This window comes from Carassius carassius, chromosome 11 (genome assembly GCF_963082965.1).
Source record: "Carassius carassius chromosome 11, fCarCar2.1, whole genome shotgun sequence".
Classification (NCBI taxonomy): domain Eukaryota; kingdom Metazoa; phylum Chordata; class Actinopteri; order Cypriniformes; family Cyprinidae; genus Carassius; species Carassius carassius.
The window spans coordinates 34,661,382-34,676,195 of record NC_081765.1 but is presented as its reverse complement, the minus strand read 5'-3'; the positions used below and the strand labels follow the sequence as shown (position 1 = coordinate 34,676,195).

The following is a 14,814-nucleotide window of genomic DNA, read 5'->3' as shown; positions in this document are numbered from 1 at the left end:
TCTTCTCCAGATGTTAACTGATGGACTGTGGATTATTGATATGTTTTTATCAGACTCTCGTTCTGACGGCACCCATTCACTGCAGAGCATCCATTGATGAGACACTGATGCAATGCTGCATTTCTACAAACCTGATGAAGAAACAAACTCATCCTGATCTTGAATGACATGAAGATGAGCACATTTTTATTTCTGGCTGAACTGTTTCTACTATCTTTTATAGGTATATTTAGTTATTAGTTCATGTTCAACAAAAGGAACCTTAATGTGTTACTAGTGAATCTCATCTGGTTGATGAATGTTTAAGATGTAAACTATGCTGTTGTTCATCTTTAAACCGCTCAATGTGACCAACACAACACAATACAAACATTGATATTATGACTTCCTGTGAAACCATCACTTTAATGAAAATAAAAATACAGTGTTTGGGATCAAAACAGGTCATAATAGAGGAGCAAGAGGAGAAAACAGAGTTTGTCTGCTGAACTCATGTGCTTTAATAAAGGAGAGACTGATGATCTTGTTCCTGATGAGGGACTGGAGGAAGACACACACCAGACGGTTCTTCAGGACACACAAGAAAATATTCATTTGACAATAATGTCAGGATGTGCTATCCAGTCTAGTGAAGATGTTCTGATGAAATCATCCTCAACAATGAAATCAATACGAGTCTCTCACTGATTTTGGGTGCTGATTGCAAAAATAGAGTCTGTTTTGCTGTTTCACGTCACTTTCTCACTAAACGTGATGCATTTAATAGCACAGTGAAGATCATTCCTCCGCTGAGGAACAGTGAAAGTAAAGCTTCTGGAAAAAAACGCTCCTCAAAAGATCCTGAGGATCAGATTTGAGACTCTAAAACATGATTGATGGAGAATCAAGTAAAGCTGAGCTGCTTCAGTCCAGGAAGAGTTCATCTGGAGATATTACTGACCTTATTCTGATTAACAAACATCAAACAGACCACATTTACCTGAGAGGAGTTCATTTATCAGCTCATGAATATTTAATCAGAACAGACGAGGAGCGCTCTGACACTGATCTGACGTTTATATGAACGATTACACCGCTTAATATACCAAACATTTGACTCTTTCTGATTGATAATCTGAATTCAATCAATCTTTTTTTTTCTTTATATAAACCTTTATTAAACAACAAGGCGTGCAGAATTTAAAATAACAGAGCACAGAAAAATGCTATGTAGAACAGTACAGAGTAGCAAAAATCTTTTCAACATTTATATAAAAATATGAAAAAAGAGAAAGTAAATATAAAAATACATATAAAATAAAAGAAATAAAATACGTAAATACAAGCACATATAAATAGATTAAACATAGTTATTAAAGTACTACTAAAATAAAATCTCTTAACAGCTGGGCTTTAGAAAATATGCATTTTTCCAATGCACTATTAAACAAAGTTAACTCGTTTTTGAAAGCTTCAAAGATGGGAGACATTTTCAAAAACTGACATTTATGAATAAAACATTTTGCCAATAAAAGAAGATTATTATTTCTAAATTCTGTAGATTTATCTTCCAACTGAAAAGCATATTTGATATATCAAAAGTTAGAACTGGAAAAAAAGTTTTACATTCTGGAGAGTAGACCAAAACAATTTGGTGTGAGCGCATGAAAAGAAGAGATGTTCCACCGTTTCAATTTGAAAATGACAGAAAGTACATGTATTAATACCGATATTGAATCTATTGTGTGGGAAATCATTTATTTAACAATAAAGTCATTATGTCCTAGTAGGTTACCACTGCAGTCAAATAAATGTAACAGTGACCACACTCCCTGATCCATCCAGTCTTTATAACAAATTGACTTTCTATTAATCAAAATGTATCTGTTGTTCCATATTGAAGTTGTATGTGGCGAAAAGTTATGTTTGTATAACATCTTCCAGTATTGGAGAGCCGGTTTATGAAAATCAGCCAATTTGAGGGGTAATTTAGAAATATCAAAATCACATTTAAGTAAAAAATCTATTCCGCCAACACTCTCAAAGATCATCTTGGGGAAAGAAAACCAAAAACCATTATTATTTTTTCAAAAAAGACTGCAGCCATTTGAGTTTAATGGTACCGTTCATTGATTCAAAATCAATCACATTTAAGCCTCCATCTTGAAGAGATTTCACTATATCGTTTTTCCTAATGTAATGATATTTGTTTTTCCAAATAAAATTTTAATGATTTTGATTGATTTTTTTCATATTGTCCGACACCGGTAAACAAAGGGTAAATAAGTCTGGAAAGACTTTCCATTTTAGTTAAAAGAATGCGTCCAAAAATAGAAAGATCCCTCTGATGCCAGCTATTCAAAATAGTTTTAGATTTGGTCACATTATTTTCAATGTTCAGAAGTTCTCTTGAATTTTTTACTTTGGAAATTCTAATACCTAAATACTTAACTTCAGTTTTGATCGGAATATTAGCTACAACCGCTTGTGACTGGTCATGAATAGTTAATACTTCACATTTATTTTTATTTAGATTCAAACCCGAGGCTTTCAAGAACATTGAAATCTCAGACAAGGCAGGAGGAATTTGTGAAATGTCTTTTAGGAAAAGAGTGGTGTCGTCTGCTAGCTGACTAATGATCAATGAAGTTCCCAGCACAGTCAAAGCCAAGGTTTTATATTTTTGATTATGTTTTAAGAATATTAAATTCAATCAATCTTCGCTTCCACTTGTAAACGCTGTCGCTGTCCGGGAGCGCTTCCTGTCGCGGCGCACGGAATCATGGGAGATGTAGTTCAATACGGAAACCAAGTCGCGCTTCGAAAACTGCATTCACAAATAAAAACAGGTTTAACTACCAATATATAATGTAGTGTTCGTTCTGTCAAATGTAATATTAATTGTCTAAGAAAAATATATCTATAACCGGCAGTCTATGATGTAAACACTTACACACACGAACAGAGCAAATGACCCGGATGTGAACGTGAGTCCCGCCTTGTATGTTACCCATAATCCACCGCTCTTCCTTTCCCACATTCTCCACACAGAGTAAGCATCTTCCCATTTTCGCTTCACAAATCCAGCATCATCCGTGTTATTAATGTCTAATAGTTTAGCGTAGCGTCTCACACGAGAGCACGGACGCGTTATCGATCACTGCGACGCGTTTTGTCGCGTTCTAAACGCCGATGTGATCGATTAAAGGCCATTGTGACGCGTCGCAGTGAAGTAACGCTCTGCTCCGGTTTGACCCTCGAGCTGACAGACTAATAAAGTGTAGGTGATCGAGTCTCTCACAGAATACGAGTGTCTGCTCAAAGAATAGATTCTAAAGAATGTTGGCTACCGAGCAGCTTTTGCTCCCCATTGAAGTGCATTATTATGAATTATAAATGTTCCTTTAGCTTCTGTTGTCTGAAGACATGACCTCTCAGATGAGGATCTGTATGTGATCAGGTGTTTAATGTAGATCGCGTGACTCAGACGAAGCTCTGATCCAATCAGAGTGTAGGACCGGAGCTCATTATAATATAAAGTGTTTATTGTGTTTGTGTTCAGATGGCACCGAAGAAGGGCGAGAAGAAGAAGAGCCGCTCGGCCATCAACGAGGTGGTGACCCGCGAGTACACCATCAACATCCACAAGCGCATCCACGGCGTGTGAGTCCCTCAACCACTGACCACTGCTCTGTAGATCACTGACTGACCGCTGTGCTCTAGATCACTGACTGACTGCTGCTCTGTAGTTCACTGACCGCTGTCGCCTCTGGCTTGCTTAGTTGGGGTCACTTCATCTACAGTGATATCGTTGACTTGATTGCAAATAAATGCACAGACACTATTTAACTGAACAGAGATGACATCACTGAATTCAATGATGAACTGCCTTTAATTATCATTTTGCATTATTGACACTGTTTTCCTAATGAATGTTGTTCAGTTGCTTTGACGCAATGTATTTTGTTTAAAGCGCTATATAAATAAAGGTGACTTGACTTGACTCTAGATCACTGACCGCTGCCCTGTAGTTCACTGACCGCTGCTCTGTAGTCTGTAGTTCACTGACCGCTGCTCTGTAGTCTGTAGTTCACTGACCGCTGCTCTGTAGTCTGTAGTTCACTGACCGCTGCCCTGTAGTTCACTGACCGCTGCCCTGTAGTCTGTAGTTCACTGTCCGCTGCCCTGTAGTTCACTGACCGCTGCTCTGTAGTCTGTAGTTCACTTTCCGCTGCCCTGTAGTTCACTGACCGCTGCTCTGTAGTCTGAAGTTCACTGTCCGCTGCCCTGTAGTTCACTGACCGCTGCTCTGTAGTTCACTGACCGCTGCCCTGTAGTTCACTGACCGCTGCTCTGTAGTTCACTGACCGCTGCTCTGTAGTCTGTAGTTCACTGACCATTGCCCTGTAGTTTACTGACCGCTGCTCTGTAGTCTGAAGTTCACTGTCCGCTGCCCTGTAGTTCACTGACCGCTGCTCTGTAGTATGTAGTTCACTGACCGCTGCCCTGTAGTTCACTGACCGCTGCTCTGTAGTCTGTAGTTCACTGACCGCTGCTCTGTAGTCTGTAGTTCACTGACCATTGCCCTGTAGTTCACTGACCGCTGCCCTGTAGTTCACTGACCGCTGCTCTGTAGTTCACTGACTGCTGCTCTGTAGTCTGTAGTTCACTGACCGCTGCCCTGTAGTTCACTGACCGCTGCTCTGTAGTCTGTAGTTCACTGACCACTGCCCTGTAGTTCCTGACCGCTGCTCTGTAGTCTGTAGTTCACTGACCACTGCTCTGTAGTCTGTAGTTCACTGACCGCTGCCCTGTAGTTCACTGACCGCTGCTCTGTAGTCTGTAGTTCACTGACCACTGCTCTGTAGTCTGTAGTTCACTGACCGCTGCCCTGTAGTTCCTGACCGCTGCTCTGTAGTCTGTAGTTCACTGACCACTGCTCTGTAGTCTGTAGTTCACTGACTGCTGCTCTGTAGTCTGTAGTTCACTGACCGCTGCCCTGTAGTTCACTGACCGCTGCTCTGTAGTCTGTAGTTCACTGACCACTGCCCTGTAGTTCCTGACCGCTGCTCTGTAGTCTGTAGTTCACTGACCACTGCTCTGTAGTCTGTAGTTCACTGACCGCTGCCCTGTAGTTCACTGACCGCTGCTCTGTAGTCTGTAGTTCACTGACCACTGCTCTGTAGTCTGTAGTTCACTGACCGCTGCCCTGTAGTTCCTGACCGCTGCTCTGTAGTCTGTAGTTCACTGACCACTGCTCTGTAGTCTGTAGTTCACTGACTGCTGCTCTGTAGTCTGTAGTTCACTGACCGCTGCCCTGTAGTCTGTAGTTCACTGACCGCTGCTCTAGTCTGTAGTTCACTGACCACTGCCCTGTAGTTCACTGACCGCTACTCTGTAGTCTGAAGTTCACTGTCCGCCTCCCTGTAGTTCACTGACCGCTGCTCTGTAGTCTGTAGTTCACCGACCACTGCTCTGTAGTCTGTAGTTTACTGACCGCTGCTCTGTAGTTCACTGACCACTGCTCTGTAGTCTGTAGTTCACTGACCGCTGCCCTGTAGTTCACTGACCGCTGCCCTGTAGTTCACTGACCGCTGCTCTGTAGTCTGTAGATCACTGACCACTGCCCTGTAGTCTGTGCTTGACTGACCGCTGCTCTGTAGTTCACTGACCGCTGCCCTGTAGTCTGTAGTTCACTGACCGCTGCTCTGTAGTCTGTAGTTCACTGACCGCTGCTCTGTAGTTCACTGACCACTGCTCTGTAGTCTGTAGTTCACTGACCGCTGCCCTGTAGTTCACTGACCGCTGCTCTGTAGTCTGTAGATCACTGACCACTGCCCTGTAGTCTGTGCTTGACTGACCGCTGCTCTGTAGTTCACTCACCGCTGCCCTGTAGTCTGTAGTTCACTGACCGCTGCCCTGTAGTCTGTAGTTCACTGACCGCTGCTCTGTAGTTCACTGACCGCTGCTCTGTAGTCTGTAGTTCACTGACCGCTGCTCTGTAGTTCACTGACCGCTGCCCTGTAGTATACTGACCGCTGCTGTGTAGTTCACTGACCGCTGCTCTGTAGTTGGCTGACCGCTGCTCTGTAGTTGGCTGACCGCTGCTCTGTAGTTCACTGACCGCTGCTCTGTAGTTGGCTGACCGCTGCTCTGTAGTCTGTAGTTGGCTGACCGCTGCTCTGTAGTTGGCTGACCGCTGCTCTGTAGTTGACTGATCGCTGCTCTGTAGTCTGTAGTTGACTGACCGCTGCTCTGTAGTTGACTGACCGCTGCTCTGTAGTCTGTAGTTGACTGACCGCTGCTCTGTAGTTGACTGACCGCTGCTCTTGTGCTCCTCCTCCTGCAGCTCCTTCAAGAGGAGAGCTCCTCGTGCGCTGAAGGAGATCAGGAAGTTCGCGGTGAAGGAGATGGGCACACCTGACGTCCGCATCGACACCCGTCTCAACAAGGCTGTGTGGGCCAAAGGTGTCCGGTGAGTGTCCAGTGCTGCAGCGGGTCTGACCGCCACACAGTTAATCACTGACTCACTGCAGGAGTGTGTTATAGTGTGTGTGTTCTGCAGGAGTGTGTTATAGTGTGTGTGTGTGTGTGTGTGTGTTCTGCAGGAGTGTGTTATAGTGTGTTATAGTGTGTGTGTTCTGCAGGAGTGTGTTATAGTGTGTGTGTTCTGCAGGAGTGTGTTATAGTGTGTGTGTGTGTTCTGCAGGAGTGTGTTATAGTGTGTGTGTGTTCTGCAGGAGTGTGTTATAGTGTGTGTGTGTTCTGCAGGAGTGTGTTATAGTGTGTGTGTGTGTGTGTTCTGCAGGAGTGTGTTATAGTGTGTGTGTGTGTGTGTGTGTTCTGCAGGAGTGTGTTATAGTGTGTGTGTTCTGCAGGAGTGTGTTATAGTGTGTGTGTGTGTTCTGCAGGAGTGTGTTATAGTGTGTGTGTTCTGCAGGAGTGTGTTATAGTGTGTGTGTGTGTGTGTGTTCTGCAGGAGTGTGTTATAGTGTGTGTGTTCTGCAGGAGTGTGTTATAGTGTGTGTGTGTGTGTGTTCTGCAGGAGTGTGTTATAGTGTGTGTGTGTTCTGCAGGAGTGTGTTATAGTGTGTGTGTGTGTGTGTTCTGCAGGAGTGTGTTATAGTGTGTGTGTGTGTGTGTGTGTTCTGCAGGAGTGTGTTATAGTGTGTGTGTGTGTGTGTTCTGCAGGAGTGTGTTATAGTGTGTGTGTTCTGCAGGAGTGTGTTAGTGTGTGTTATAGTGTGTGTGTGTTCTGCAGGAGTGTGTTATAGTGTGTGTGTGTGTGTGTTCTGCAGGAGTGTGTTATAGTGTGTGTTATAGTGTGTGTGTGTTCTGCAGGAGTGTGTTATAGTGTGTGTTATAGTGTGTGTGTGTTCTGAAGGAGTGTGTTATAGTGTGTGTGTGTGTGTGTGTGTGTGTGTGTTCTGCAGGAGTGTGTTATAGTGTGTGTTATAGTGTGTGTGTGTTCTGAAGGAGTGTGTGTGTGTGTGTGTGTGTGTGTGTGTGTTCTGCAGGAGTGTGTTATAGTGTGTGTGTGTTCTGCAGGAGTGTGTTATAGTGTGTGTGTTCTGCAGGAGTGTGTTATAGTGTGTGTGTGTGTGTGTGTGTGTTCTGCAGGAGTGTGTTATAGTGTGTGTGTGTGTGTGTTCTGCAGGAGTGTGTTATAGTGTGTGTGTTCTGCAGGAGTGTGTTATAGTGTGTGTGTGTGTTCTGCAGGAGTGTGTTATAGTGTGTGTGTGTGTGTGTGTGTTCTGCAGGAGTGTGTTATAGTGTGTGTGTTCTGCAGGAGTGTGTTATAGTGTGTGTGTGTGTTCTGCAGGAGTGTGTTATAGTGTGTGTGTGTTCTGCAGGAGTGTGTTATAGTGTGTGTGTGTTCTGCAGGAGTGTGTTATAGTGTGTGTGTGTTCTGCAGGAGTGTGTTATAGTGTGTGTGTTCTGCAGGAGTGTGTTATAGTGTGTGTGTGTGTGTGTGTGTGTGTTCTGCAGGAGTGTGTTATAGTGTGTGTGTGTGTGTGTTCTGCAGGAGTGTGTTATAGTGTGTGTGTTCTGCAGGAGTGTGTTATAGTGTGTGTGTGTGTTCTGCAGGAGTGTGTTATAGTGTGTGTGTGTTCTGCAGGAGTGTGTTATAGTGTGTGTGTGTTCTGCAGGAGTGTGTTATAGTGTGTGTGTGTGTTCTGCAGGAGTGTGTTATAGTGTGTGTGTGTGTGTGTGTGTTCTGCAGGAGTGTGTTATAGTGTGTGTGTTCTGCAGGAGTGTGTTATAGTGTGTGTGTGTGTTCTGCAGGAGTGTGTTATAGTGTGTGTGTGTTCTGCAGGAGTGTGTTATAGTGTGTGTGTGTTCTGCAGGAGTGTGTTATAGTGTGTGTGTGTGTGTGTTCTGCAGGAGTGTGTTATAGTGTGTGTGTGTGTGTGTGTGTGTTCTGCAGGAGTGTGTTATAGTGTGTGTGTTCTGCAGGAGTGTGTTATAGTGTGTGTGTGTGTGTGTGTTCTGCAGGAGTGTGTTATAGTGTGTGTGTTCTGCAGGAGTGTGTTATAGTGTGTGTGTGTGTGTGTTCTGCAGGAGTGTGTTATAGTGTGTGTGTGTTCTGCAGGAGTGTGTTATAGTGTGTGTGTGTGTTCTGCAGGAGTGTGTTATAGTGTGTGTGTGTGTGTGTGTTCTGCAGGAGTGTGTTATAGTGTGTGTGTGTGTGTGTGTGTTCTGCAGGAGTGTGTTATAGTGTGTGTGTTCTGCAGGAGTGTGTTAGTGTGTGTTATAGTGTGTGTGTGTTCTGCAGGAGTGTGTTATAGTGTGTGTGTGTGTGTGTTCTGCAGGAGTGTGTTATAGTGTGTGTTATAGTGTGTGTGTGTTCTGCAGGAGTGTGTTATAGTGTGTGTTATAGTGTGTGTGTGTTCTGAAGGAGTGTGTTATAGTGTGTGTGTGTGTGTGTGTGTGTGTGTTCTGCAGGAGTGTTATAGTGTGTGTTATAGTGTGTGTGTGTTCTGAAGGAGTGTGTGTGTGTGTGTGTGTGTGTGTGTGTGTGTGTGTGTGTGTGTGTTCTGCAGGAGTGTGTTATAGTGTGTGTTATAGTGTGTGTGTGTTCTGCAGGAGTGTGTTATAGTGTGTGTTATAGTGTGTGTGTGTTCTGCAGGAGTGTGTTATAGTGTGTGTGTGTGTGTGTGTGTGTGTGTTCTGCAGGAGTGTTATAGTGTGTGTGTTCTGCAGGAGTGTGTTATAGTGTGTGTGTGTGTGTGTGTGTTCTGCAGGAGTATGTTATAGTGTGTGTGTGTGTGTGTTCTGCAGGAGTGTGTTATAGTGTGTGTGTGTGTTCTGCAGGAGTGTGTTATAGTGTGTGTGTGTGTGTGTGTGTGTTCTGCAGGAGTGTGTTATAGTGTGTGTGTGTGTTCTGCAGGAGTGTGTTATAGTGTGTGTGTGTGTGTGTTCTGCAGGAGTGTGTGTGTTCTGCAGGAGTGTGTTAGTGTGTGTTATAGTGTGTTTGTGTGTTCTGCAGGAGTGTGTTATAGTGTGTGTGTTCTGCAGGAGTGTGTTATAGTGTGTGTGTGTGTTCTGCAGGAGTGTGTTATAGTGTGTGTGTGTTCTGCAGGAGTGTGTTATAGTGTGTGTGTGTTCTGCAGGAGTGTGTTATAGTGTGTGTGTGTGTTCTGCAGGAGTGTGTTATAGTGTGTGTGTGTTCTGCAGGAGTGTGTTATAGTGTGTGTGTGTTCTGCAGGAGTGTGTTATAGTGTGTGTGTGTGTTCTGCAGGAGTGTGTTATAGTGTGTGTGTGTTCTGCAGGAGTGTGTTATAGTGTGTGTGTGTTCTGCAGGAGTGTGTTATAGTGTGTGTGTGTTCTGCAGGAGTGTGTTATAGTGTGTGTGTTCTGCAGGAGTGTGTTATAGTGTGTGTGTGTGTGTGTGTGTGTTCTGCAGGAGTGTGTTATAGTGTGTGTGTGTGTGTGTTCTGCAGGAGTGTGTTATAGTGTGTGTGTTCTGCAGGAGTGTGTTATAGTGTGTGTGTGTGTTCTGCAGGAGTGTGTTATAGTGTGTGTGTGTTCTGCAGGAGTGTGTTATAGTGTGTGTGTGTTCTGCAGGAGTGTGTTATAGTGTGTGTGTGTGTTCTGCAGGAGTGTGTTATAGTGTGTGTGTGTGTGTGTGTGTTCTGCAGGAGTGTGTTATAGTGTGTGTGTTCTGCAGGAGTGTGTTATAGTGTGTGTGTGTGTTCTGCAGGAGTGTGTTATAGTGTGTGTGTGTTCTGCAGGAGTGTGTTATAGTGTGTGTGTGTTCTGCAGGAGTGTGTTATAGTGTGTGTGTGTGTGTGTTCTGCAGGAGTGTGTTATAGTGTGTGTGTGTGTGTGTGTGTGTTCTGCAGGAGTGTGTTATAGTGTGTGTGTTCTGCAGGAGTGTGTTATAGTGTGTGTGTGTGTGTGTGTTCTGCAGGAGTGTGTTATAGTGTGTGTGTTCTGCAGGAGTGTGTTATAGTGTGTGTGTGTGTGTGTTCTGCAGGAGTGTGTTATAGTGTGTGTGTGTTCTGCAGGAGTGTGTTATAGTGTGTGTGTGTGTTCTGCAGGAGTGTGTTATAGTGTGTGTGTGTGTGTGTGTTCTGCAGGAGTGTGTTATAGTGTGTGTGTGTGTGTGTGTGTTCTGCAGGAGTGTGTTATAGTGTGTGTGTTCTGCAGGAGTGTGTTAGTGTGTGTTATAGTGTGTGTGTGTTCTGCAGGAGTGTGTTATAGTGTGTGTGTGTGTGTGTTCTGCAGGAGTGTGTTATAGTGTGTGTTATAGTGTGTGTGTGTTCTGCAGGAGTGTGTTATAGTGTGTGTTATAGTGTGTGTGTGTTCTGAAGGAGTGTGTTATAGTGTGTGTGTGTGTGTGTGTGTGTGTGTTCTGCAGGAGTGTTATAGTGTGTGTTATAGTGTGTGTGTGTTCTGAAGGAGTGTGTGTGTGTGTGTGTGTGTGTGTGTGTGTGTGTGTGTGTGTGTGTTCTGCAGGAGTGTGTTATAGTGTGTGTTATAGTGTGTGTGTGTTCTGCAGGAGTGTGTTATAGTGTGTGTTATAGTGTGTGTGTGTTCTGCAGGAGTGTGTTATAGTGTGTGTGTGTGTGTGTGTGTGTGTGTTCTGCAGGAGTGTTATAGTGTGTGTGTTCTGCAGGAGTGTGTTATAGTGTGTGTGTGTGTGTGTGTGTTCTGCAGGAGTATGTTATAGTGTGTGTGTGTGTGTGTTCTGCAGGAGTGTGTTATAGTGTGTGTGTGTGTTCTGCAGGAGTGTGTTATAGTGTGTGTGTGTGTGTGTGTGTTCTGCAGGAGTGTGTTATAGTGTGTGTGTGTGTTCTGCAGGAGTGTGTTATAGTGTGTGTGTGTGTGTGTTCTGCAGGAGTGTGTGTGTTCTGCAGGAGTGTGTTAGTGTGTGTTATAGTGTGTTTGTGTGTTCTGCAGGAGTGTGTTATAGTGTGTGTGTGTGTTCTGCAGGAGTGTGTTATAGTGTGTGTGTGTGTTCTGCAGGGGTGTGTTATAGTGTGTGTGTGTGTTCTGGTGTGTGTGTGTGTGTTCTGCAGGAGTGTGTTAGTGTGTGTTATAGTGTGTTTGTGTGTTCTGCAGGAGTGTGTTAGTGTGTGTTATAGTGTGTTTGTGTGTTCTGCAGGGGTGTGTTATAGTGTGTGTGTGTGTTCTGCAGGAGTGTGTTATAGTGTGTGTGTGTGTTCTGGTGTGTGTGTGTGTGTTCTGCAGGAGTGTGTGTGTTCTGCAGGAGTGTGTTAGTGTGTGTTATAGTGTGTTTGTGTGTTCTGCAGGAGTGTGTTATAGTGTGTGTGTGTGTTCTGGTGTGTGTGTGTGTGTTCTGCAGGAGTGTGTTATAGTGTGTGTGTGTGTTCTGCAGGGGTGTGTTATAGTGTGTGTGTGTGTTCTGGTGTGTGTGTGTGTGTTCTGCAGGAGTGTGTGTGTTCTGCAGGAGTGTGTTAGTGTGTGTTATAGTGTGTTTGTGTGTTCTGCAGGAGTGTGTTAGTGTGTGTTATAGTGTGTTTGTGTGTTCTGCAGGGGTGTGTTATAGTGTGTGTGTGTGTTCTGCAGGAGTGTGTGTGTTCTGCAGGAGTGTGTTAGTGTGTGTTATAGTGTGTTTGTGTGTTCTGCAGGAGTGTGTTATAGTGTGTGTGTGTGTTCTGGTGTGTGTGTGTGTGTTCTGCAGGAGTGTGTTATAGTGTGTGTGTGTGTTCTGCAGGGGTGTGTTATAGTGTGTGTGTGTGTTCTGCAGGAATGTGCCGTACCGCATGCGTGTGCGTCTGTCCCGCAAGCGTAATGAAGACGAGGACTCCCCGAACAAGCTGTACACCCTGGTCACCTACGTCCCTGTCACCACACACAGAGGTCAGGGGTCACCACTAACACACCTCACTATCTCTGATTACAGGTCGTCTGACTCTTCAGCCGAGTCATGTAAACTCACAAGTGCGAGAGAAGTCAGTATTGTGAGATTTTTACTCGTAACTTGGGGAAAAACGTCATAGTTCTGAGAAATAGTCACTTGTCTATTTCTTCTCAGTTGTGGGATATAAAAGCACAATTGCATGTTATGATGTCTGATTTACTGGATATAAAAATACAATTGCGAAGTATAAGTATTGTAAGAAAATACCTTTTCCCCCTCTCTCAGATGTGGATTTTGTAACTTGTAATTGCATGTAATCGCACAATTCTCAGAAAAGTCAGAATTGAGAAAGTCAGTTGCGAGTTCGAAACGCATAATTCTGAGTCCAGGGTTTCTGCAGGTCTTAAAAGTCTTACATTTGGGGAAGGAAAGAGCAGAATGTGAGGATTAAACTTCAGAAGGCTAATGTTACGATTTAATTGAATAGAGCATTTACAATACAACTGTTGTTTTGTTCAGAGTTTAGAACAATGAGGAAGTCCACCTGTGTTTAACCCTGCAAACACACACAGCTTTAGATGTGAACTGGTGGATCGATAATGCATTATCAAAATCTAAGAATTATACGGGTGTGCGAATCCTGCAGTAATATTGCAATTGTTGTTTTAACTATGTGCAAGTTGATATTATCCAGTATATCTCGAAAAGCAAACAAAACTCATGAATGCATTTAGAATTATCACATACTTCAGATGTGGGGCAGAAAATGTATATTTCATTTCATATAGATAATATCACACGAAGAGTGACTTTTTTCCCCCAAAATAATTTATTTTATACAACAGTTCAGTAAACAAGGAGTTAATATTCAGATAATATTATAAAGTTAATATTATTATCTCTGAACAACACAACAGTGTTGGTTTCTGAATGAATCGCTCATGTAAATGATTCAGTTCAAACGCAATGATTCACTTAACAGTGGTTTGCTGCCACCTACTGGCTGATTTAATTTCACATTTACATTACCTTTTCATTTTCAAAAGAAGGTGCACACTTTTAGAAAAACATGGCTTAAAGGTAAAAATGGCCATAAAACTAGTTGGAAATGATTCATTTCTATTATTGCTGTGAACTTACCACAGAAGAAGATCATTCAGGAGCCAGCTGTGAGCACAATAACACACTCTATAGAAAAATATCTTCTCATCATCGATAAAATCCCACAAAATGAGAGCTCATTGTCTATCGCATACCTCTAATTTATATTATTTAATGGATATATTTTATTGATGATAATTGTTAAAATGTATATAATAATTCATACTTTGGACTCAACCATTTTCCTAATGGTTTAAAGGCTAAAATGTAAAGTTTAGGATTTTATAAAACGTTGTATATTTTGATATTAAACGATTATATTTCTGATAAAGTGAGTCCACACACTGAACACAGCACATGCATGTTAATGCTCCTCGTGTGTGTTCAGCACTTCTAACTCTTCTCTCTTGTGTTTGCAGGTCTTCAGACGGTTAATGTGGATGAAAACTAAGTTTCTCTTCATGCTTGTCAGAATAAAAACATAAAAGGATTTTGTTGTGCATGATTTATTTGTCGTCAGTGTGAGTGATGACATCATCAGATCAGATCAGCTGTGCTGGTTCATTCATTCATATCTAATGCTCTACTCAGAGTCAGAACTGCTGTGTGATTGGTCAGAAGTGGACACGGCGGATCTGAATTAACCCTTTGTGTGTCACAGTGTGTGAGAGTGAAGCGGGCTGAGGATCACTCATGTGGTGTCTAACACAGATCATGCTGCTCCTCGATATCTCCTAGTGTAAACATCCTCAAACCACCACATTCGATATGTGCACTGAATAAGACGGAAATACTGATGTCTCTGCAGTGTAAATATTCTTCAGATTCATTCAATCCTTCATGTGAGTTGTTGATTCGGTCAGAGGTCTCTCTCTCTGTCGGTCAGTGAGGTCTGCTGACACACACACAGGGCTGAGGGAAGTCCGGCTCGCCCCAGGGCATCATGGGATTGGGTCAGGGCACTCGTGTGTGTGTGTGTGTGCTGGATCATCAGCAGGCCGGCGCGCTCCTGATACTGACGGGGCTTGGCCGCGCTGACCCTGTCGCTCAGATGGACGGGCCGCTCCAGGAAGTTGACCAGCACCTGCTCGGTCAGTAAAGAGGCCAGCACCTGCTCGAAGCTGACTGACCAGTGCTCATCGCTCGGGCTCTGACCGCTCTGACCCGCCTCTCCGATCTGCAGCACGAGGCTGGTGACCATCCCGATGGCCTGGAAGAGCTCGGCCTCGCCCGGCTCGCCCTGAAACATGCTGTAGAGCGTCTTACAGAACTGGATGAACTGGTGCTGATGGACAGAGCACAGCACAGCGGTCAGAACACGTTTACGCACACACAGACATGCGTACGACAGAAATAATAGCATCGGAATACTGCACTTTTATTTCACAGTCAAATATTACAAC

At 43.7% G+C, this 14,814-nt stretch overlaps 2 protein-coding genes across 3 annotated transcripts in view; one reads left to right on the top strand and one right to left on the bottom strand.

Moving 5' to 3' along the window:
• The first annotated feature begins 2,984 nt into the window (after positions 1–2,984).
• rpl31 (ribosomal protein L31) lies at positions 2,985–13,901 on the top strand. 2 transcript variants are annotated; one of them, XM_059561301.1, is made up of 5 exons: positions 2,985–3,031; positions 3,542–3,642; positions 6,329–6,454; positions 12,197–12,309; positions 13,831–13,901. In XM_059561301.1, the coding sequence occupies exons 2-5, from the start codon at positions 3,542–3,544 to the stop codon at positions 13,860–13,862; spliced, it is 372 nt and encodes a 123-aa protein (XP_059417284.1). In that variant the 5' UTR covers positions 2,985–3,031; the 3' UTR covers positions 13,863–13,901. The 2 variants fall into 2 exon arrangements, with proteins under 2 accessions (XP_059417284.1, XP_059417285.1); XM_059561302.1 differs by lacking the exon at positions 2,985–3,031 and adding an exon at positions 3,117–3,259.
• A 348-nt stretch (positions 13,902–14,249) lies between these two features.
• Positions 14,250–14,814, bottom strand: part of LOC132153258 (TBC1 domain family member 8) — a 36,998-nt gene continuing 36,433 nt past the window's right edge. Inside the window, exon 20 of the mRNA XM_059562645.1 lies at positions 14,250–14,696. Within this exon, the coding sequence (XP_059418628.1) occupies positions 14,271–14,696 (426 nt within the window). The 3' untranslated portion in view covers positions 14,250–14,270. The remainder of the gene's footprint in view (positions 14,697–14,814) is intronic.

What these genes read in the sequence shown, in the direction of transcription:
- rpl31 (XM_059561301.1), top strand. Translation starts at nt 3,542, where the DNA reads ATGGCACCGAAGAAGGGCGAGAAGAAGAAGAGCCGCTCGGCCATCAAC. An exon ending in CACAAGCGCATCCACGGCGT is followed by an intron (nt 3,643 to 6,328) that starts GTGAGTCCCTCA and finishes CTCCTCCTGCAG; the next exon opens with CTCCTTCAAGAGGAGAGCTC. An exon ending in GTGTGGGCCAAAGGTGTCCG is followed by an intron (nt 6,455 to 12,196) that starts GTGAGTGTCCAG and finishes TGTGTTCTGCAG; the next exon opens with GAATGTGCCGTACCGCATGC.